Source organism: Danio rerio, chromosome 7 (assembly GCF_052040795.2).
Source record: "Danio rerio strain M-AB ecotype USA chromosome 7, GRCz13ab, whole genome shotgun sequence".
NCBI classification, from domain to species: Eukaryota; Metazoa; Chordata; class Actinopteri; order Cypriniformes; family Danionidae; genus Danio; species Danio rerio.
In genome coordinates, this window is record NC_141027.1 from 18,148,180 (window position 1) to 18,172,663 (window position 24,484).

General features: G+C 35.6%; 1 protein-coding gene across 2 annotated transcripts; it reads left to right on the forward strand.

Moving 5' to 3' along the window:
- Positions 1 to 132: 132 nt before the first annotated feature.
- Positions 133 to 22,932, forward strand: si:ch73-40a2.1. Of its 2 annotated transcripts, none has more exons than XM_087260712.1 (14): positions 133 to 1,014; positions 1,102 to 1,163; positions 2,721 to 3,324; positions 7,377 to 7,533; positions 7,744 to 7,847; positions 11,172 to 11,306; positions 11,991 to 12,098; positions 13,527 to 13,607; positions 13,768 to 13,860; positions 15,875 to 15,996; positions 16,138 to 16,247; positions 16,384 to 16,546; positions 18,145 to 18,278; positions 21,422 to 22,932. In XM_087260712.1, the coding sequence occupies exons 1-14, from the start codon at positions 930 to 932 to the stop codon at positions 21,702 to 21,704; spliced, it is 2,241 nt and encodes a 746-aa protein (XP_087116838.1). In that variant the 5' UTR covers positions 133 to 929; the 3' UTR covers positions 21,705 to 22,932. The 2 variants fall into 2 exon arrangements, with proteins under 2 accessions (XP_087116838.1, XP_087116839.1); XM_087260713.1 differs by having other exon boundaries at positions 710 to 1,014; positions 11,229 to 11,306.
- The last annotated feature ends 1,552 nt before the right edge of the window (positions 22,933 to 24,484 follow it).

Here is a 24,484-nt window from a genome sequence, read left to right on the forward strand (position 1 = left end):
TTTACAAAACACATCCAAAGAAAAAAAGTGTTGCTTAAGCAGGGACTTTGGTGACTTTGTAAAGAAGGAAGATAAAGATTTTGTGTCAGCCTTTTTTGTTGCAGTCACACTGAAGTTTAGTAAAAGTACTTTTCCCATTATAGTGAAACGTCAGATTATCATATTAAATAATGTGTCATTTCTGATTTTCATATAAATAAGAATTCCTTATGAATATCTTAACAGTGGATTTAATGTACATTAATGTACATATTTAGACCGCAGCAAAAGTCATTTTGTTAATAATAATTGTATTAAACTAGAAATTTAAACCACACTGAACTGAACTAAACTGAACTTCAACTCTGAAAACTAGACTGACACAGTCACAATTTAACTTCTATGTTAAGCTGCATTGACACAATCTACATTGTAAAAGCGCTATAGAAATAAGATGGATTAAGCTTTAAAATAAAATAATTACTCTTTAAAATTTGGTTTAGATAACGATGACAACATTTAATAGCTAAATACGTCTTACAATTAAGTAGTGTTCATTTTGTGTGTGATGAAGCACGATCAGATAAATGACTGGTTTACAAGTTTGTTTACAAGTACAAGTTTCACGAGTTCACAGCCTTCGAGGATTTGTATTCAGACATTCTCTCAAGCTTTAAGATTTCCAGCCAAAATACAACCACATAATAACGATAAACATGCCTAATTAGCGGATAATAAATTCGATGTATGCTGAAGTGAGGGTCGTGAGAAAGAATTGAGCGTATGAGAATCGTTTGAATCATAAATACAGAACCGATTCCAAAATGATTCGTTCACGTAGAACTATTTCTGAACTGAAACTATCTATTGATAACCACTTGCTGAAGTTTGAAAGCTAGGCTATTCGGAAGTAGCAGTAAAAAAACTGGTATGTGAAGAAGACGACTAAAATGGACCTGTTTTCCTTTGCGTTTTATTTTCTATTTTGCATTTCATGGACTTTCTCCTCAAACATCATCTCCACACCTATCAGAAGTAAGACTGAAGCTTCATGTTTGTGTGATTTTAACTGTGGTATTGCTGACATATAATAAACAAATATTAATATGCGTGTTATTTTAGAAGAAATATTTGATTCAAGCAAAGAGAGTCGATCGAAGTGGACAGGCTCACCAGCAAGAGATGTAAGTGGCACTTTATTTCATTGTGTTTTATTATTATTATTTAAATATAATATCTGGGTCATATTAAAATGGCACAATGGAATTTGTATTAATACCTAAAGACAAAATGTCCTGATATAATGTTATATTTTAAAACGAACAATGCATTTTATTACCTTTATTGTTCATAAAAAAATTTACTTTGTATTATTATATTATATTATTGAGTGTGTTATGCTCAGCGATGCTGACATTTTTTTTTTAAAGACCACAAACGAACAGCAATAAACATACTCTCACTGATCACTTTATTAGGTAAAACCTTAATAGTACCCACTTTTGCCTTCAGAACTGCTTTAATCATTTGTGGCATAGATTTAACAAGGTACTGGAATTATTCCTGAGATTTTGCTCCATATTGACATGATAGCATCATACAGTTGCTGCAGATCATAATACTCAGGTAGGCTGTGGCGTTGACACAATGCTCAAATAGGACTAATGGGCCCAAAGTGTGCCAAGAAAATGTTCCCGACACCACTACCACCAACCTGAACCGTTGATACAAGGCAGGATGGATCCATGCTTTCATGTTGTGGAGCCAAATTCTGATCCTACCATCCGAATGCTGCAGCAGAAATCGAGACTCATCACATCAGGCAACATTTTTTCCAATCTACTATTGTCCAATTTTGGTGAGCCTGTGCGAGTTTTAGCCTCGATTTTTCTGTTCTTAGCTGACTGGAGAGGTACCTGGTGTGGTCTTCTGCTGCTGTAGCCCATCCACCTGAAGGTTGGACGTATTGTGTGTTCAGAGATGCTCTTCTGCATAATTTTATTTGAGTTATTTAGGTTACTGTTGCCTTTCTATCAGCTCGAACCAGTCTGGCCATTCTCCTCTGATCTCTGGCATCAAGAAGTCATTTGCGCCCACAGAACTGCCGCTCACTGGACATTTTCTCTTTGTTGGACCATTCTCTGTAAACCATAGAGATGGCTGTGCGTGAAAAACCCAGTCGATCAACAGTTTCTGAAATACTCAGACCAGGCTGTCTGGCACCAACTACCATGCCATGTCACTTAAATTACCTCGGTTTGAACTGCAGCAGATCGCCTTGTCCATGTGTACATGCCTAAATGAATTGAGTTTCCGCCCTGTGATTGGCTGATTAGAAATTTGCATTAACGAGCAGATGAACAGGTGAACCTAATAAAGTGGCTGGGGAGCGTAACATTTAAAATGAATTTAAGCATTAATAATCTTCAGTGTTACATTTCTCAGAAATCATAACAGGGTGAACAGGCTCTATATCTTTGATGAACAGAAAGTTTAAAAGCTGTAACAGATTTATTTTGTAGCATTGCAGCCTAAATGTTTTACTGTGACTTTTGATCAATGTAAAGCATTCTTGCTGAATAAACAAAAAATAATTTTAAAAGAAAAATACAAATGAATCCAAAACTCTGAACTATATGGCTAGTTTTATACACATAGTCGAGAACAAACAATTGTTAATATCAGTTAATTTATTAATGAGTGATTAATGTTATTTTTGTGTGTGCTTTTCTCAATTTAAGTGGGAGGAAACAGAAATGCAGCTTGGAAAGCCCCATGCACACCCAGTCTACCATGCTTGTAACCCTGAATTCAAAAAGAAATCTAAAAAATTATTGACAAAATGGATCCCAAAACAAGATGCCCGTGAGCTTCTGCTGGACCTGAGTTTTGCCCAAGTGGACCAGCAGCCTCTTTACATCTTTGTTATTAAATCTAACCAGTCTCAGAAGCCATATGGACCACAAAAACCAGTTCTTGCAATCACAGTCCAGCATCCATTCCTTGCAAACGGCTATCCTCGGGATGAGGACCTGAGTCATGCCAAGGCTCTAAATTTGGGAAACATCTCTGAGAACAGCTTTTACCTGGAGTTTTCATACAGCGGAAACTGCATGTTCATTGCTTCAGTCCAGGTGTTCTTCCTCAAATGTCCAGCTTTTACATGGAAGCAGATGAAGTTTGAGGAAACTGCAGCAAGAGGGTCGAGGAGAGGAGTGTGTGTGGATGGAGCAGTGGAGATTTCGACCCCTCTGACTGAGTGTCAGTCTAATGGGACATGGGCTTCACCGCAGGGCTCATGTGTCTGCAGTGCAGAATACCAGAGCAGTGGAGACACATGCAAAGGTGAGGAAGTGTTTTATGTGTTTAACAGTGCCCTAATATTGTCACCTTTGGTAAATACCTAACAACTTACCATTCCAGTCCAATTTTTTTATACCCATCACTCCCTAACTTCCCTCTGTCTCATACTTCGGATGTACATTATTGATTACATTGCGCAAGTATCAACTATTGGTGGAACAGCTGAATGGAATGCTCTAAACCAGGGGTGTCCAATCTCAGTCCTGGAGGGTCAGTGTCCTGCAATGTTTAGTTTTAACCCCAATCAGACACACATAGGCTAGCTAATCAAGCTCTTGTAGGCTATCTAGAAACATCCCTGCAAGTATGTTGAGGCAAGTTGAAGCTAAATCTGCAGGACACCAGCCCTTCAGGACCGAGTTTGGGCACTCCTGCTCTAAGCCCTTGGGTATGACCATGTAAGCTTCCCTCGTTCGCTTAATGAAGTGGAATGCACTTCAAAATGGCGTAGTGGTTTTCCCTGAGGTAACAAGGGAAGTTTGCGAGTGAGTTTTTAAAAGTAGACTAGAATGGAGCCATGGTCTGACCATGAAGTTGATAACCCAATGTATCTGAGGGATTTATCAACCAGCAAAGCACAAACAAACTCTGTTTCATTACCTCCTTCAAGTGGGCTACATTAGTGGACTAATGTAGGGAATAGTGATTGAGGGTAGGGGTGATTTTAGATACATAGATACAATCATAGACGTGTTGACTAAAACAAGGTTCAATTTGGGCTGTCAATGAAGATCTAATAGACATCTAACAATAGTCCAAAATAGGCTCGTCCTCAAATAGACAGACTAGATGAGGGGTGTCAAACATACGGCAAACAGGTTTAATCCAGCCCATGAGATGATTCTGTAAAGTATAAGAACGAGCTACAATTTTTCAATAAAAGAAACTGCTGTTCCAATTAGGGCTGCTCGGTAATGGAAAAAAATCATAATCACGATTATTCAAAACAATTATCAGTTGAAGTCAAAATTATTTGCCCTTCTGTAAATTTTTTTTTATAAATATTCCCAAATGATATTTAATTAATTAATTAATTAATTAAATTAAAGAATTTTTCACAGTATTTGCTATAATATTTTTTCTTCTGGAGATAGTCTCATTTGTTTTATTTTGGCTAGAATAAAAGCAAGTTTAAATATTTTGAAACCTATTTTAAGGTCAACAATCTAAAAATATCTTGTAAAATATTATGCACTGTCATCATAGCAATGATAAAATAAATTAATTATTAGAAACGCATTTATTTTTACTTTCATTTAGTTGTCAAAACTATTATGTTTAGAAATTAGTTGAAAAAAAAATCCTCTTTCCATTAAACAGAAAGTGGGGGTAAAAGGGTCGCTAATAATTCAGGAGGGCTAATAATTCTGACTTCAACTGTAGTTATTTTCCTCCCTTTAAATATGGAAAGGTAAATAAGTACAATTGAATAAAAACAAACTGTGCTAAAAGCATCTTTACTGTAAGGAAAAAAAAAGCTGTAATTATAGCTACAAATGTCCTTCAGTCAAGAGCAGTGAGTGATTTTCTCCTTTTGTTGTTTGATTAATGAAAAGCAGCCGGAATATGTCACTTTAAGAGCAGTGCGGCTCTGATAAATTTTTTCTCTTTCACTTTGAAAACCTTCCACAAAATCTCATGGTCATGTTGGATTGTAGTTTTGGGGACTTTCTGCTAACAGTGCATTGGGACAAAATGGACACACATCCACTTCCAGTGTAATTCATTGTATTTCCAGTTGCGCTGATGGTGACATAATTGTAACACAAATACAGCTGAAGGCAAGAGTATTAGCCCTCATGTGACTTTTTCTTTCTTTCTTTAAATATGTCCCAAGTGATGTTTAATGGAGCAAGGACATTTTCAAAGTATTTCCTATGCGTTATTCTTATTTTTACTTCTGGAGAAAGTCTTATTTCTTTTAGTTTTTCTTAAATAAAAGCAGTTTTTACATTTTATTATTTATTGGCTAATTAAGCTAACTTGCCTAGTCAACTTTAAATTGAATACTAGTACTACAAGACAAAAATAGTATGTACAATCATCAAAGCGAGGACAAAATACATTTGTTATTACAAATTAGTTAATAAAACTATTATGATTAAAAATGTGTTTTTTTTTGTCTTCGTTAAACAGCACTCTGGAAAATGTAAAAAAAAAAAAAAAGATTACAGGTGGGCTTATAAGTTAGACTACAACTATGTAATTAACAAGGATATTTGTTTTTTGATAGAACTGTGGTGTGTTTGAGTTTTTTTATTTGAGTTTTTACTAATAATTCGAGCAAAACACTGAACATTCAATATTTATTATGGGTCGCCACAACGGAATGAACGACCATCTAGGTTGGGTTCTAAAACCAGATACTATTATGGCTCCGGTACCTTTGTAACCTGTATGAACCGGACTGAATCAGCATAAGAATTTTGGTACCTAATTTCTGTGCCACTGGTGCTGCGACAATGATGTAAGAAGCATCAAGGGGTGAATCAAAGGCACACATAGGTTGTGTCACACCATCTCTAAACATTTAATTTTAAACAAATTTGAGGGATATGAACACCTTCGTGATGTTAGACAGTTGTTCTTGTTGCTTTAGGGAACGCATGCACGTAGGCAACAAGCACAGTAGCAAATCTGGTGAGCAACTCCCTTCAGATTCAGCAACACGCATGATCACATTCATCAAACTTGCTTAAACTGAGTGTTCTAAAGTATGTCTATATTTTATAAACAAGGATTCTGACACAGCAACGTGAAGCAGATGCTTTACAAAAGTTTTGTGTAAGCGGGTAAACACATCAAACCTTATGAAACATTTGAGAGCACCGGGAAACAACTTAAAGACAGAGAAATGCACTTGCGACATCATCTGGCACATTCACTGACTGCGTTTACATGAACATCAATACTCCGATTTTAATACCATTATGACAATACCCTGATTAAGGGTGCTTTTACACTAGCACTTTTGGTCTGCACCCGGGTTTGTTTGACGTCATAGTACGGTACGTTTAGCTAGTATGAACGTGTCTTCAAAACTCGGGTGCGCACCCGTGAACCGTTCCCGAGTCCACCTTAAAGAGGTGGTCTGGGGTTAGGTTCATGCGAACTCCAGTACGGTTCACTTCTGATGTGAATGCAATCATACCAAATAATGGAAGTGAACCGCCAACTGTACAACAAATTATCGTTTTCATAACGTTCATTCATGTGTGTGTGTGTGTGTCACGTTTCGTGCCTTGATGACAAGCGGGACTGAGCCACAGCAAACACAGTGATAATGTGTGCTTGTCTCCTCCAAAAACAGCTTCTGCAGACACTGTTTGAATGTTCTGAATGTTTAGCAAAGCAGTTTAGAACAAGCAAAGGGCAGGAGTGGGCGTGGTCAGCAGGGGAGAAGGAGGGGCGTGAACAATTGTTGTCTGTTAGCTCACAAAATGAGACACAAACCGTGAGGAGACGCATGATTTTATAGTTTACAAAGTTAAAATACAAAGAAATAAACAGTAATTTAATGCCCTGCTACATTTGTTATTCGTAATTTCATTACAGATAACCACAATTTATATCATTATAAAGATAATAATGATAAGCTTCAGACGTGCTCTGGCAGAGCTGTTCACTGTTCCCATCAGCGATCTCCCAATATTATCCAGCTGCAAACTCAACCGCCATCAGACCGGCATATTTACGGTGTTTAATGGTATTTTACATTTGTCTGTATATTTATGAATAGTATATATTTAATAGTTGATATTCAGTCAGTCCACTTTAAAACAGAAGCTGGTCTTTTGCAATCTCCCTGTTGACCTGTGGATCTCTCATATGTTTGTAAATGAATAAAGGTTTAAATGAGTATTTCATACAAACATTTTAGAGAACATGTCAGACAGGTGGGCCATCAAAAATTGATCGGAAAAAGAAGTGGGCCCCGAAGTGAAAAAGGTTGAGAACCCCTGCCTTAATGTATTTATATTATTTGTCCATATATGAATTGCACAACTCAATATTTGACATGGTTTTATTTTCAGCAAATGCTCCTGGCAGTCTGTTGGCCACCCCTCCCTCAATAAATGATCCCAGACCTGCACTTCCTCCTGTCCATACTGGTGTTGTAGTAGGTGGAGTCCTGCTTCTTCTCATCGTCACAGGTGTCGTACTCCTCTTTGTACGGCATCACAAGCTCAGGTAATCATACTCTATACTCTAGTGGATCCTGACGGTTATGTAATCACATGCCATCCAATAGTCTCGCATGGACATTGCATTCAATTTTTAGCATAGCAATTGTTAAAGGTTTTTTTTGTTGTTGCTAAGATGTAAGGAATACATCTGAAATATTAGCAGAGGATATAATGACTGTATTATGGCTGCTTTGTGTGTATACTGTATGTTCAGAGGTCATCAAGATATGGAGCTTGTGTCCGAATCTGCTGTGACTCAATATCGACGTCAAACTGAGCTACTTGACAGCAAGACTTCTTCTGTTTCTCATCCTGAAGGTTATCTTTATTCATTCATTTGTTCGTTCATTTGTTTGTTTATTCGTTCATTGGTTTGTTCAGTTGTTCCCTTGTTTGTTCTTTCGTTTGTTCATTCATTCAATATATATTAGTGTACACACATCTGATACAAATCTACTACTAGTTTGCATGCCACCAGTACTCTTTTCCATTAAGTTTTAATAATTTATTAGCTACTAGTGGAAATTCTTTATCGAACTAGTAATAAACATTCATTACACAGCAGTTCTTGTTTCTCATACTGATTTGTTACATGCTATAATCTATTATTAGAGTAGTATTTATCTACTTGATTACTTGTATGAATTTGTTATTAGATACAAGTACATATTTCAATAGTGACTAGTACACTGAAATAAGTTGACTGAACTAAATTAATTGAGTAAAGTCGATGCCTTAATTTAATTGAGTAATGGAGTCTTCCAAAACTTGCATATTTAAGTTTGTTTAACTTGCCGGTTTTGTAGACTATACTCTAATTGTTCAGTTCACCAAACTTAGAACTACTTTCAATGCACTCAATGTTTTTTTTTTACTCCGAATGACCAGTTTTTTTATACATCATTCAGCATACATCATTTTTTTAAGACCACCATCCAACAGCTATGACATTTTCATTTTGTTGTTTTAAGAGAAGTTTCAAAGATATTGGGGGTTTCTTAACTTTATTTTGGGTACATTATCCTTTAAATCAAAATATTTTCCATCTAAGAAATAATGAATGAATAATAATGAAGTTTCATTCCTCAATTATCTAAAAGTCATTAAATCAACGCAAAAGCAGATCAACATATTTCAATGCACTCAATGTTTTTTTACTCTGAATCAGTGACCAGTTGTTTTTTTTTCTATGCATATATACATATATATATATATATATATATATATATATATATATATATATATATATACATACAACTAAAATCAAAACACGACCCCAAATCAGAAAAAGTTAGGACAGTACAGAAAACATAAACAAAAAAGAAAGTAGTGATTTCTAAATTTACTTTGACTTGTATTTCATTGCAGACAATACAACAAACATTAAATGTGTTCCTCATAATTTTTTTATTTTCATTTTTTTTTCTAAATAAACATTTTGGTTCTTGCAACACATTTCGAAAAATGTTGGAACAGTAAAGCATTTATCACTTTGTAATGTTGACATTCCCTTTGACAAGACTTAAAAGACGTTTAGGGACTGAAGACACTAAGTGATAACGTGTTTCAGATGTAATTTTGTCCCCTTCTTCCTGCAAACAAGTCTTAATGTGGTCAACAGTGCAGGGTCTTCGTTGCCGCATTTTACACTGTTAACATAGGGCTTCCTTTTGGCATAGTACAACTTTAGCTGCCATTTGTGGATGTCACTACGTATTGTGGTACTTGACATAAGCTGCGTCCCAAATGGCACACTATACACTATGCACTCATGCACTATGTACTTATGCAATTACACACTCAACAGGATAGTATATGTATGTAGTGGCGTCCCAAATGGCACACTAATGTTGTTTTACTAAGCGCAAATTCAAACCGTTTCCCTAATGACGTTTGACGGTCACCAAATCAGTGAAATAAACGACCGAATTATCAGATAATACCTGCCGTGAGTATAACCGCATTCACCATCGGGAGGCGCTATAATCACTATATGATCACATTATAATCACACTTTGCTTTCACCATCCAAAATAAATAAAGTTATTCAACATGTGTGCCCGATAGCTCCGCCCCTTCCGCTACGTAAGCAAACCTGAAGTAGTTGAGTGTGTGAAGTGTCCATCATTACACACTTCGTTTTAGCGGCTGAATGAGTGCATCATCCGGGTAATTAAAGTGCACTTATTATTTTTAGACTTTTTAGTGTGAACACACTACTTACACTATTTATACTACAAAATGGCGTAGAATAGTGCATAAGTATGCGATTTGGGACGTAGCTATAGTTTGCCAAAGTAGTCACGAGCCCATGTGGTGATATTGCTTAAAGATGAATGATGATTCTTGATGCAGTGTTGCCTGAAGGATCAGAGATTATGGTAGTTTAGCGTAGGCTTGTGCTCTTGTCTTTACGCACTGAAATGTCTCCAGATTCCTTGAATCTTTTAACTATGTTATTCTCTGTTGAAGGTGAAATATCCAAATGTCTTCCAAATTTTTCTTTGAGGAATATTATTTTTAAACATTTTAATAATATTCTCATTAATATATTGGCAAACCGGCGATTCTCATACTGTCTTTGCTCTTAAAGTACTAGACCTTTGTTGCATGCTGCTTTTTGTACCAAATCATACAGTAATTACAATCACCTGTTGACATCACCTGTTTCAAATCACATCACTGTTTAACCAATTTACCTGATTACTAGCCCTAAACTGCTCCTCTACTAACTTTTTTGGGAATGTGTTAAAGGTCTGAATGGCAGGAAAGGATGTATACTTACAAATGAAATGAACTTGACCAGATAAAAACATGAAATATTTTACATTTTCATTTACATGTAGTCATTTAGCAGATGCTTTTATCCAAAGCGACTTACAAATGAGGACAAGGAAGCAATTTACACAACTATAAGAGCAACAATCAATAAGTGCTGCAAGTTTCAGGTATGTAAAATGTAAGAAGCAAAACATTAGTAATTTTTTTTTCTTTTTTTGTAATACAGTTTGCGGTGGAGCCAGTGAGGCAATTGCAGATTAGGAAGGAAAGTGGAGACTAAATAGTTGAGATTTTAGTCGTTTCTCGAAGACAGCGAGTGACTCTGCCGTTCTGATGCAGTTGGAAGTTCATTCCACCAACTGGGCAGATTGAATGCGAGAGTTCGGGAAAGTGATTTCTTCCCTCTTTGGGATGGAACCACGAGGCGACGTTCATTTACAGAACGGAGGGCACATACATCTGCAGAAGTGAGAGCAGATAAGAAGGAGCAAAGCCAGAAGTCGCTTTGTAAGCAAACATCCGAGCTTTGAATTTGATGCGAGCAGCAACTGGCAGCCAGTGCAAACGGATGAGTAGCGGAGTGACATGTGCTTTTTTAGGCTCATTAAAGATTTTGTCTTTAAATTGCCTTCAAGTCAAAGTAAATTTGGAAATCACTACTTTGTTATTTGTGTTTTCCACAGACTCCCAACTTTTTCGAATTTGGGGTTGTAGTAAGAGATTTAAAGCCAGCATAAAGCTTTTGTGAATGTAGCTTAGTTTGTTATTTTGGGACTAGCAAACGCTTAGAAAGGCTTGAATGAATTGAACTGACTAATGACCAGTTCTGTGTGCACAACTAAAATCTTGATCTTTATTCAGTTTGTAGGATAATCGGCCAAAATCAGAGTGCTGAATGTAAACCCTGCTTTCCCACAGCACAGATAGAGGAAGCATCTCAGTATGACTGTGCTTATGAACCTATGCGCCCTCACACACTTCAGCTGAAATCTACAAGTATGTCTAAGAAATTGGTCAATGTTGCAATCGATTCCTGTACTGTCATCTGCTCATTCGAATTTCTCACAACTCAAACCAAGCATGTAACCAACAATCAAAATACAGTTGTCTGTGGCCAACACTGACAAATTGTCAAACTATTTATGTTTATTTACAAACCTAGAGATGTTTGGATATAAGCATTTATTTTTAATATTTTGAAATATATAAAATTTCATAAAATGGATATGCAGTTGTGCATAATAATAATATTAATAATAATAATAATAATAATAATAATAATAATAATAATAATAATAATAATAATAATAGAGACTTTAACAGAATAATTGTTCTAATATGGTGATCAGATGTAAAAAAAGGCTCTCTTTTTATGATTTTTTGCAGTGATTCCATACAACAATTTTGGGTTTCTTAAAGAATCTTTCAGTGAATAGTTATTTTGCCTAAAAGGTTACAGTGGAAATGATTTGTTTTCTTAATATTTGTTCTGTGTGAAGAACTTCTAAGTAACATTTTCTACTGTAAATAACCTTTTGTGAAATGTAAAGATTCTATGGATGGTAAAATTCCAACCAATGCTCATATATTTTTTGTTTGTTTGAGTTATGTAATATTTGACTTTTTTTATTTGGTTAATTTAATCAATGTCATTTTCATACATCTGTGTTTCTCTGTCAGTGTCAGACTCAGATCAGATGTTGGATGGGATAAAGGATCATCTGCTGTGTCTTAGAGATGTGCTGGTGGAACGGACAAAGTTACAATTAAGCCAAAAACTTGGGAAAGGTAAAACAGATTTTTTTTGTCCCCTAGGGGTTTTCTAAACAGTAATAAACAGATGTGAAATCACAAATGAAGACTGTTAAAAGATGACAAAAGAGAATGTTGACGAATGAAAAATGCATGACAAAATCAAAACTGAATATTAAAAAGGAAAATATATATGTCATGGTAACCAGTGATCCAGCCTGTGCAAACTGCTGAAGAACTACAAATCTGCCACTTTAATGAGCTACAGTACAACTGCCATTATGCACTTCACTCACACTCACCGGGTCCAGATCCCCCATGATTGCAAACACACACAGCTGAAGCTGTTCAGGACTAATTAGACAGACCATTTATACACCTTTCCAGCACACACACATGGCTGATTCTTGTTAGTGTCTATCTCCAGTAATATGTCTTAAGCATTTATCCAGTCTAGTTTATCAGTGTTTGACTGCCTTGTTCCCATGTAAACATATCTGAAAAAAGCAGCACATTGATAAGGTTGAGTATTGAGCACCAAATCAGCATTATACAATATTATTTATAAACAAAAAAGTCATAATTTTACTGTTTTTATAGTGTTTTAATCTTTACTTTCCTAAATACATGTATATTTCAGAAAAAGGTGAAGGTTAAAATACACTTTAAATTTCTTTTAATTGATGTAAAATGCAATGACTTGCAAAGTTAAATGGATAGGTCAGAAGGCAGGCAGCATACAATGTAAATAAACAAAACAAAGCAAGGAATAAACACGGAAGGCAAGGCAAGGGAAAACGCATCATAATGTTCACAATCAGTGTACAAGACTCAGCCACAATGTATGTGTTAGTGCTGTCTTTATATTCCATGAATCAGTTCGTGAGCAGCTTCAGCTGTGAGTTTCTAATCAGTGGAGACCTTGAGCAGGTTTGTATGTGTGTGTGTTGCATGATTGGATCTGTAGTTCATTATGAGGCAGGATTGTAGTTTTTCAGCGATCTATGGTAGTTAGATTGCTGGTGATCATGACGCATAGATGAAGGAAAGTATAGGTTTTTGGTCACACTTATCAACAAGGTTTTATTAGTTAACGTATTTACTAACATGAACTAATAACAAAAATTACTTGTACATCATTTATTGAGCATAGTTTAATATTTACTAGTGCATTATTAACATCCAACTTAATGCTGGTAACATTAGTTGATGCATCATGAGTTAACATGAACAACTGTATTGTCATTAAATAACATGAACAAATACTGTAATTAATGCATTGTTCATTGTTTGTTCAACCAAGTTCAACCAAGTCTTGTTTATGATAACACAACTGTTATGTACTTTAATTTATGCCAGATTACATTTTAAGTGAATAATTCAGATGAAAATAGTATTCTGGGTGTCATTTTAGGATCTGCAAATGAATTATGCATGCTTACGCTGGATTTTGTCCATTTGCAGGGGAATTTGGAGCTGTTTATGAGGGCATATTTTCCCCTAAAATAGGACAAGACATCAGAGTTGCGGTCAAAACATCTAAAGGTGTGTGTGTGTGTGTGTGTGTATAATATAAATCACAGCAAAATATGAATGTCTAGGAAAGATGACATATAATCTAATAATATAATTAATAATAATTAAGCACCAGCCTGTGATGATGCATTTTTCACAATTAATAAATATCAACTTTTTTTTTTTGTAGACGTGATCCACAGTGAAGAAGATCTGGAGTCTTTCCTGAAGGAGGCGGAAATGATGAAGCATTTCGATCATGTGAATGTAGTTAAATTGCTTGGTATGTTTCTGAATGGGATAACTATTTCATGTCTGAAATCTAGGCTAAAATCTATAATTGATATGTAGTTGGATCTGGCACGGCAGCTGGTCCGCTGTGGCCTGTAGGTCTGTTCAAGGGCATATGAGTGTGAAGCAAATGAACAGTGGGGGATGCGACTGACTTTTACCTCCTGCTTGTCTTTGACCTGCTGAATTATGGCAGGATTATACCGTTGTAGGAATTAAATGGATCATAGCAGCTGTGATGTGTACTAATGTAAATGGCATCTGTCCAGTGTTGTCATGCTTAGCATTCAGTCAAGGAACACCCATACAGACTCATTCACACACACTCATACACTACAGCTATGACTGTGGGGGAAATCAGTGTACCCGGAGGAAACCCACACCAACACGGGAGAACATGTAAAGTAAACATCTGCGCGGGACTAAATTTTGAATCCCGCTTCCACCCGCACCTGCCAGGTTTTAGCCCGAACCCGACCGCTCCCGCTTATGCTCAGCATTTGTTGTCTAGCTGCCCGACTCGCTCTGTTTTCTACCCGCTGCGCCTGTTCCTGGTAACAAAAACCGAAACCGAAACAAAACCGAAAATCACCCAGCTATACAGAATCCAGACAGCCTATAACAAGCTGTCTGTATAAACACACACACACACACACACAGCACCAAGCAAGCCAAGCAAGTGACACACACAGACAGCAACATCACACTCTCTCATTCACACACACACACACACACACACACACACACACACACACACACACACACACACACACACACACACACACACAGCAAAAAACAAGCTAAACGCAGCACTCATTCACACACATACATACGTGTGCTCGCTCGCTCGGGAGTCGTGAGCGATATTGTTAGACCACCCGCTCCCATCCAAAAATACACCTGTTACCCACTGCTCCCGCGCTTTATTCAGTAATTTATGAAATTCTGAAATTTCCAAAATGGAAAATTATTATTATTAAAAATAATTCAAAAATTAATATTAATAATAATTTTCAAAACCGTTAACAAAAATAATTATTAATAATTGAGCTCCAATATTGTATATAACAGCAAAATGTTCATAAACCATGAAACACTGAAGACTGGAGAAGTGCTGAAAATAAAAGTTATATTTTGAAAAATAATAGTATTTATAAGTATTAGTAAAAATTATTACAACAGGACGTCACGGTGGCGCAGTGGGTAGCACAATCACCTCACAGTTAGAAGGTCACTGGTTTGAGTGAAAGCTGGGTCAGTTGGCATTTCTGTGTGCAATTTGTGTGCATTCCTCTGGATGCTACGTTTTCCCCCACAAGTCCAAAGACATGCACTATAGGTGAATTGGGTAAGCTAAATTGTCTGTAGTGTATGTGTGTGAATGAGTGTGTATGGGTGTCCGCTGCGTAAAACATATGCTGGATAAGTTGGCAGTTCATTCCGCTGTGGTGACCCCTGATTAATAAAGGGACTAAAATGAATGAATGAATTATTACAACAGGAAACAGTTCATTTACATTTATATATATATATATATATATATATATATATATATATATATATATATATATATATATATATATATATATATATATATATATATATATATACACACACACACACACACACACACATACACATATGTATATATACACACACACACACACACACACACACACACACACACACACACACACACACACACACACACACACACACACACATATATATATAGTATATAAATATATAGTATAGTATATATATAAATGTTACTATATAGTTTATGTGTTAAACTAAGCCGAAAAGAAAATGAATGAATGAATTATTACAACAGGAAACAGTTCATTTACATTTATATACACACACACACACACACACACACACATACACATATGTATATATACACATACACACACATATATATATATATACATAGTATATAAATATATAGTATAGTATATATATAAATGTTACTATATAGTTTATGTGTTATTTTCATCCACCAGGGGTTGCTCTAGAGTGGGATCCGGAATCTTCTATGGTTGTACCACTGGTTATTCTCCCATACATGAAGCACAGAGACTTACACAGTTTCCTCAGAGCGACAAGATACGATGATGTTCCCATGGTCTGTCCCACAATCTGAGAAAAACAAACAAACAAACAAACAAACAAACAAACACATTTTCAAGAAGTTCTTCTCCTTTTACAATCATGTCTTGTGGATAAAGCTAAAATAAGCATTGATCTCTTAACCTCTTGTCTCCAGTTTGTGCCTCATCAGAGTCTTCTGCGCTTTATGATGGACATTGCTGCGGGAATGGAGTATCTGAGCCTTCAGGGTTTCTTACACAGAGATCTGGCCGCCCGCAACTGCATGTGAGTCTCCACTAGAGGGCGACAGAAAGCACATCTGTTAATACTTCTATTGTCTCAAAAATGCCACACCTAATGGACTCAAATGTTTTCCCTGTGCTGGACTCACAGTCACACACTCCTGGGTTTGCTTTCACAGGTTGGGTGATGATCTGCGTGTGTGTGTGGCGGACTTTGGCCTCTCTAAGATGATGTATTCCAGCAACTACTACAGACATAAGAGTCAGGATGTTAAACTGCCTGTGAGGTGGATGGCCATAGAGAGTGTGTCAGACTTCATATTCACCACCAAGAGTGATGTGGTGAGGGCTGTTTATGCTTACAAACCAGCATTTAAGTGTTAACTCACTCAAAACAGAATGTTACTATTTACTCAAGGCAGTCCTCGCTGCAGCTCACAGCTTGATGACATACTTCACCAGGTCCAATATGTGGTGTAAGTGAGGCGTGAGCGTTTGTTGCCAGAAACACTCATTATTTAAATTAATTGTTAAATTAAACTTTTAACAGGCTAAAATGTCAAAAGGCACAAAATAAGATTGTTCAAATCCAGCTGTCTGACAAACGGTATTTTAAACAGATTTCATTTAGTTTTAGAAAGAAATTATTTAATTATTTCACCCAGAGAAAAGCGCTGAATTATTCAACAGACATACAACTGCACTTCACTTTTACGTAGTTCATGAATAAATCTATATCTATGTCATAATTTTTCATGCTACTGCTGATATGCAGTGGTGGACAGAGTACAGAAAAATCATGCTCAAGTAAAAGTACCATTACTTGCCTAAAAATGTAATGCAAGTAGAGTAAAAGTATCTGTTTTAAATGTTACTCAATATATGAGTAAAAAGTAGCCCTTTTTAAAGTTACTCAAGAGTAGTAATAATATTAATAATAATAATTCCTTTTTAATAATTTATATAGCCATTATAATTTATTAACCATTTATTTAGTGCTTTTCTAGACATTCAAAGCACTTTACACATTTTTGGAGGAATCTCCTCAACCACCACCAGTGTGCAGCATCCACCTGGATGACACGACGGCAGCCATATTGCGCCAGACTGCACACCAGCTGATTGGTAGAGAGGTGACAAAGTAATGAAGGATGGTTAGGTGGCCATAATGGACAGAGGCCAGTGAGCAGATTTGGCCAGGATGTCGGGGTTAAACCCCTACCCATTTTTGAAGGACATCCTGGGATTTTAAATGACCATAGAGAGTCAGGTCCTCGGTTTAGCGTCTCATCAACGAGCAGTATAGAGTTCCTGTCACTATACTGGGGCATTAGGACCCACATAAACCACAGTTTGGTGATCCCCCTGCTGGTCACACTATCACCACTTCCAGCAGCAACCTAGCTTTCTCATGTGGTCTCCCATCCAGGTACTGACCGGGCGCAGCCCTGCTTAGCTTCAGTGGGAGACTATGTGAGAGTTGCAGAGAGCTAGCTGCCGGATACTTCTTTTAATCTAGCCAAAATAAAAGAAATAAGACTTTCTCCAAAAGAAAAAATATTATCAGACATACTGTGAAAATTACATTGCTCTGTTAATAATAATTTGGAAAATATTAAAAAAAAAGAAAAAAATCAAAGGGGGGCGAATAATTCTTCAACTGTATATAACATTATAGTTTGTGTATAGAACATCTGACATCAATCACATTTCTGGTTCTGATTCTCAGTGCAAAATACAATGGCAAATAATAATAAAAATCTAATATGACATCAATATATATTTTTGTATTACTTTAATATAAATTCCTTTTTTTCCATTTACTCTAAAAATGTATTATTATTTGTCTGTGGGGAACAATTTGACAAGATGTTTCTGTGAGATTTACATACTAACAAACAACCTTTTTCACTAACTATGATGTTCCTGATGTTTCTCAGTGGTCATTTGGGGTAACCATGTGGGAGATCACATCTAGAGGGAAGGTACCTTATCCAGGTGTCTCCAATTACGAGCTTCTGGACTACCTGGAAAAAGGACACCGGCTTAGCCAAGGGGACAATGACAGCAAACTGTAAGCATTTTGCAAATAATTTCATTAATTCATTACAAGAAAGTACCATAAACATACAACTGATGCAATATCAATACACAGTTCAACTATCACTAATTGTTTTTTTATTCCAAATATGGTATGTTGCAAGACCAATCAGGAAGAATAGTTTTTAAAGGGATAGTTCTCCATAAAGTATAAATTTGTGTCATCATTTACTCACCCTTCAACTTGTTCAAAACCTATTTGTGTTTGTTTCTTCTGTTGAACACAAAAGAAGATGTTTCGAAAAATGCTGGTTGCTGGGACCCATTAACTTCCAGTCACTTTTTGCCTACTAAAGTTAATGGACGCCAGAAACCAGCATTCTTCAAAATATCTTTTGTGTCTAACAGTAGAAAGAACCTCTAATAGATTTTGAACAAGTGAAGGGAGACTAAATCATGACAGAATTTTGAGTGAACTATCCCTTTAAGACCTGTTCTGTGAATCCATCACATCCTAAATTATAGGATATAAATTCATAATTTGTGCTTGGTAGAAACATTAGTGGCAAGTAATATGTATGTATTTATTTATTTAAGGTTTATTTGACAGGGACAATGTACATTAATAATAAAAATATGTACAGAAATAAACAATAATAACAAATGTAAAAAAAAATCTGTTGTCCCTGGACTAATGGTAAAACAGTCATTCTACAAAACACCATTTATGAATGCATAATAAATACCAGAGCTGTGAACCTACACTGGTCTTACGATTTGGTTCGGTTATGATTATCATGCCATCGATTCACTTCAGTTCGATGCTTTACGGTGCATTGGCGATGCTTTCCATATACAGTTTTATCTTTTCTTCACAGCACAGCAATTCTTGTACTAAAATGTATAAATATATTTATATTTACTATTTGTAATACAATTTTGTCCTTTAATACAAACAGTCAGATATATAAACTGTGCCTTTAAACAACATGAGCATTTATAGAAAATAAACAAATATAAATATCCTGCTCGCTTTCTAATTCTTGTCTAGCAAATGCTTTCTTACACCCCTTTGATTGGTCACGCGCTCAACTGAAAAGGCTGCAATTGGCTCTACGCGCTGGCGCTCTTCACAGATGAGTAAAGCTTGGTTTAAACACTGATAAACGGTAGCGGTGATCACAGCTGATCCATGATAGACGCAGTGGAGAATGGGCCACAGTGAGAGAGTGAGAGTAAAAAAGAGAGAGAGAGAGCGAGATGGAGTACTTTCATTCTCTCAACCGCAGTGAAATAGGGGCTTCTGCTGTAAATGTCAGTGAAAGACTGTCCAGCAAAGTAGTTTTTAAGTAGTTGGATTATTGTAAATACTTATGCTTGCCTCCCTCGCCATAGTAAGCTACGGCAACATACCCCATATGAGATAAATAATGTCAGTACAGTACTGGTTATGATTATTACTGTATGGATACTGAATTGTCCGCATCTGCATCGCGGTGCACCAAAGAAACAATTAATTTTGACACCCCTAATAAATACTACTGTCAAATGCAACTGTCAGACAAAATAATCAATAACTATTTGCAAAGACAACATAAAAGAAGCAACAGTAGCATTAATCTTTCAATCAGTATACAATCAAACAACCTTGTGTATAAAAACAGACAAGAAGTTTGCTAACCCTTCATCAAGGTAAGTGTGCAGAGGTCTCACACACACACACACACACACACACACACACACACACACACACACACACACACACACACACACACACACACACACACACACACACACACACACACACACACACACACACACATTTGTTTTTTGTAAATAGTGGGGACATTACACAGGTTTCCATTCATTTCATACTGTGCAAACCGTATATTGTATTGCCTCCACCCCACCCGTAAACCCAACCTTCACAGGAGACTGTGTGCAGCTTTACTCACTGATTAAACTCATTCTGTAGGATTTATAAGCATTTTGAGAAATGAAGACATCACCAATGTCCTCATATTTCACCTCCTTTTTGTAATACCTGTGTCATACCTATGTCATTATACAGATTTGTGTCTTGATATGTCACAAAAACACGTACACACACACACACACACACACACACACACACACACACACACACACACACACACACACACACTAAACTCCATATAAGAAGAGTCAGAAACTTTGGATGTTTTTCTGGACTGTGATTGATGATCAACAGTAAAAATTACATTTCTTTTTACCTCTTCCCAACAGGGAAAACCAGCAACAATTAGGAATGCATGATTATATGGTGTCATGGCTTTGCAATAAAAAAAAAATCATTATAATGGAGGTAAATGGGGCAAAAACAGCCACCAACATAACGAAAGGGTAGTCAATTTGCCCAGTGTATTGTTGAATTTTTGAAAAATATCTAAAGCATTTTCCCAAAATGTGTGTCAAAATAAGATTTGTCACTAAAAATTAGATTAGATTAGATTAGATTACATTAGATTTAACTTTATTGTCATTACACATGTACAAGTACAAGGCAACAAAATGCAGTTTAGGTCTAACCAGGAGTGCAATAGCAGCAAGTGTAGGATACAGGTATAAGTTATAAAGTGCAGTTATAGAAAAACCATGGTGATGTTTACAGATGGATGTATATACAGGTTGTATTGACTATGATCAGAGATTTACAATAAATAATTTTATGTACAGGTTGCTATTTATAATCAGAATTGTGCAGACAGATAAACAATTACAATTGTATATGTACAGTAAGTATGTAAAGCTCGAATAAATTAATCAGTGCAATGCAGTGCAATGAATATGTGCGATTTTAAATGTGTAAATGTTAAATAGTGCAGTGATTGTGAGGAGTATAAGTTATGAGGAGAGTGGGGGGTGTATTAGGGGGCAAAATAGTCAGTAGGGGGCAGAGTTCAAAAGGGAGACAGCTCTAGGGAAAAAGCTTGGCCTCAGATCAAATCATTCCATTTGCTGAAACACAGAGAAGTTTGTTGCCAAATTAAGACTTAAAATCCCCTCGGAGTGGATGAAAACATCCTCAACAGCACACAAGGGTTAATATTAATGTTGACAGTACTGACTTTTTAAGATCCGGAAGATGATTCAGTTTTGAATTTGCTCTTATTTTCACTATTTGCAACTTTGATTCAGATATGAGCTTATGTTGAGCTGCTGGCACAGAGATCCATCTCAGAGGCCAAGTTTTGGAGAGCTGCACCAGAGCCTCAGTGCTCTTCTGTCTGAGCTTCCACCTCTGGAGGACAGAATGGAGAGCCACTACATCAACCTGGGCCTGGAGGCTGCCAACGATCGACAGGACAGTGCACAAAACCAGGTGGAAAATAAAACAGACTATCTGGATCTGCTTAAAACTGGTGAGGGGTTTGAGGAAAGAGAAGGAAAGTATAAGGAGGGAGAGCAAAAGTATATGTGAGAATAGTTTGCATTATAGATCAGTTCCACACAGAAAAAAAATATTTAAAATGTATGTTGCTTCCTATGCTTTTAATTTGCTGCGATTCATGCCTTTATTTTTATATTTCTTCTCTACACTTTTCTCAAATTGTTCTTTGTACTGTAATTAAAAATCTCAGCAAATGTCCAGAATAAAAAAGAATAAGATTTTTTTTTACAAGTTAATTATAGTTTTATTTATTATGTAGTATCCTTCAGATGATATTTGGACAATTATGCCAAAAAATTAAATGTTCTTTAGATTAATATATTTTTAATTGATTGATCATTTTTTTTGAATATATTTTTACACCCTTGAAAAGGTACAACAATCGATAATTGTTTTTGGCATGTCAATACCAATCATTAAGTTGGTTCTGAAGAAATTAGGCGCACTTGTGTTTTTCAGTCTGTGATGACTGCACTGGAAATAAAGAGAATCTAATATAATCTAGCAGAAATGTTTGTGCTTTGCCCAAACTAAAACATTCTGTCAATTGTTAATCTGAGATATCAAACTCAGAATTGAAAAACAACGTTTATTTTTATGTTGTTGTTTTTATTCCTTATTTTGAATACGGCTGGACAATTACTCGTAAAAGTAATTGAAATCGACATTCAGAATCTATAATCGATCAAATTATTCTGGGTCAGTTTTTTCAATTAGTTTCCCTACCGCATTGTGGTGTCATGTGACCCCGTTCTATTAAGGCTGATTTCTACTTGTGCGTCGAAAGCACAGGTATGGTCCGGCACATCCTTTGCGAAGTCACATACCAGCGCACCTCTCAAAGAATGTTTCGTTTGCACTATGTTGACGATATTTGTAAGCTGCACCAGTGATGCCTTGAGACGGCACATTTTAAATTACAATAAAATTATTATTTACATTAACATATTTGTTTACAGAAGATTCAAGAAATCCACTGTTAAATATTATTTACAGGATATACAAGAGTTATTTTATTTAGAAGAGAGACTGCTTATTTTCTACTTTAATTTTGAAAAGCACTGAAAATAATTTTTTTTTTTTTCCAAAAGTGCAAGCTATTTATTTTCACTTTTTTACAAGAAAGTTGGTTTTAGGTAATGTTTGTTTTAGTTTTAGTTGTTCAACATTGATGTTAAATAAATTATCAGAGAAAGTGGATAGTGTGTGTTTACTTCAATTTTTTTTAAATCAGTAAAGCACCCTTCATTCAAAAATCTCTCACTTGTAATATGTGATCATATTTTCTGTACAAACTTATCAGTGAACTATGAGGGCAAAATAATAAATAAATAAAATAATTGTTTATTAATCGCAGTCAAGCTAAAATGTTCAATTAATCGAGATTTTGATTTGAGGCCAAATCGCCCAGCCCTAATTTTGAATAGTAATAGGCCTATTTTGGCATGTATGCATGCAAAATGCATTTCATACAACAGATAACTATGGCTTTATATGTATATTTTTCCACAACAAATGTTAGAAAAGTTTCCAAAGTCTGTGTTTTAACTTTTTTTTTAACTTCAAGAGTAATCAGCCAATTGTTTTCAGTAAAAAGAAAGGAAATTTATTTAAGATTTACAAGTTTAGATAGATGGGTGGCACAGTGGCTCAGTGGTTACTGTTGCCTTACAGCAAGAAGGTTGCTGGTTCAAGTCTCAGATGGGCCAGTTGGTGTTTCAGTGTGGTTTGCATGTCTTCCCCGGGTTAGGTAGGTTTTCTCTGGGTGCTCTGGTTTCCCCCACAGTCCAAAGACATGAGCTATAGGTGAAATAAATATATTAAATTGGCTGTAGTGTGTGTGAATGTGTATGGGTGTTTCCCAGTACTGGGTTGCGACTGCAAGGGCATCCGCTGCGTAAAACATATGGTGGATAAGTTGGTTCATTTCGTTGTGGTGACCGCTGATAAATATGGGACTAAGCCAAAGGAAAATGAATGAATGAATGAATGAATGAAACTCAAAATTGTTTTTATGTGAGTATATTTTTTCACAACAACAAATGTAAGTTTTTTGTTTTTATGGATGTTTTTTTGTTTGTTTTGTTTTTTGTTATTTTTTACTTGAGGAGAAATCAGCCAAACATTTTGAGTAAAAAGAAGTGAAACTTATTTAAGATTTACAAGTTTATATAGCAGATTTCATTCTCAAAAAGAGGTTAACAGATAATTAATGGCTTATAACTAGGGCCAGACTGAATCTGCAGACTTTTTTGCTATTTCTGCACAGAGTTTTGTAAAAAAAAAAATCAGCAAATTTATGCGGGAGTATCACAACTAAAAAATGTATGTATGAAGTAAAAAATAATACATTTTAAGCATTTATTTAATGTTTACAATGCAAATCCAACTAGATCCACTTATTTGGTTAACAAAGCAAGTCTCTTATATAATAGGTCTACTAAAAGACAGAAAATTCAACTTTACAAACTATATTGTAAATAAATCACATGAACATTTTAATATTAACCATAATGTTACTAAAAAAAACCTGAACAAATATAAATTTAAACAAATAAATAAATAGCAGATTCTGTGTGGACCTACTTACAGTAAAACTAAATACAAATTAATACCAGAAAATCCACTAATACTGAATGATAAAATATAGTAAAACTACATTAGTTTCATCCTGAAGGGGGAAAATCTTGATCCTTTTTGGACTGCAAACACCACCAGATTGATATAAGCCAAAAAGAGCTAATTATATTACTATAATCTAAAACATTATATTAGACCCTACTATTATTATATTATTATCATAATGTTTG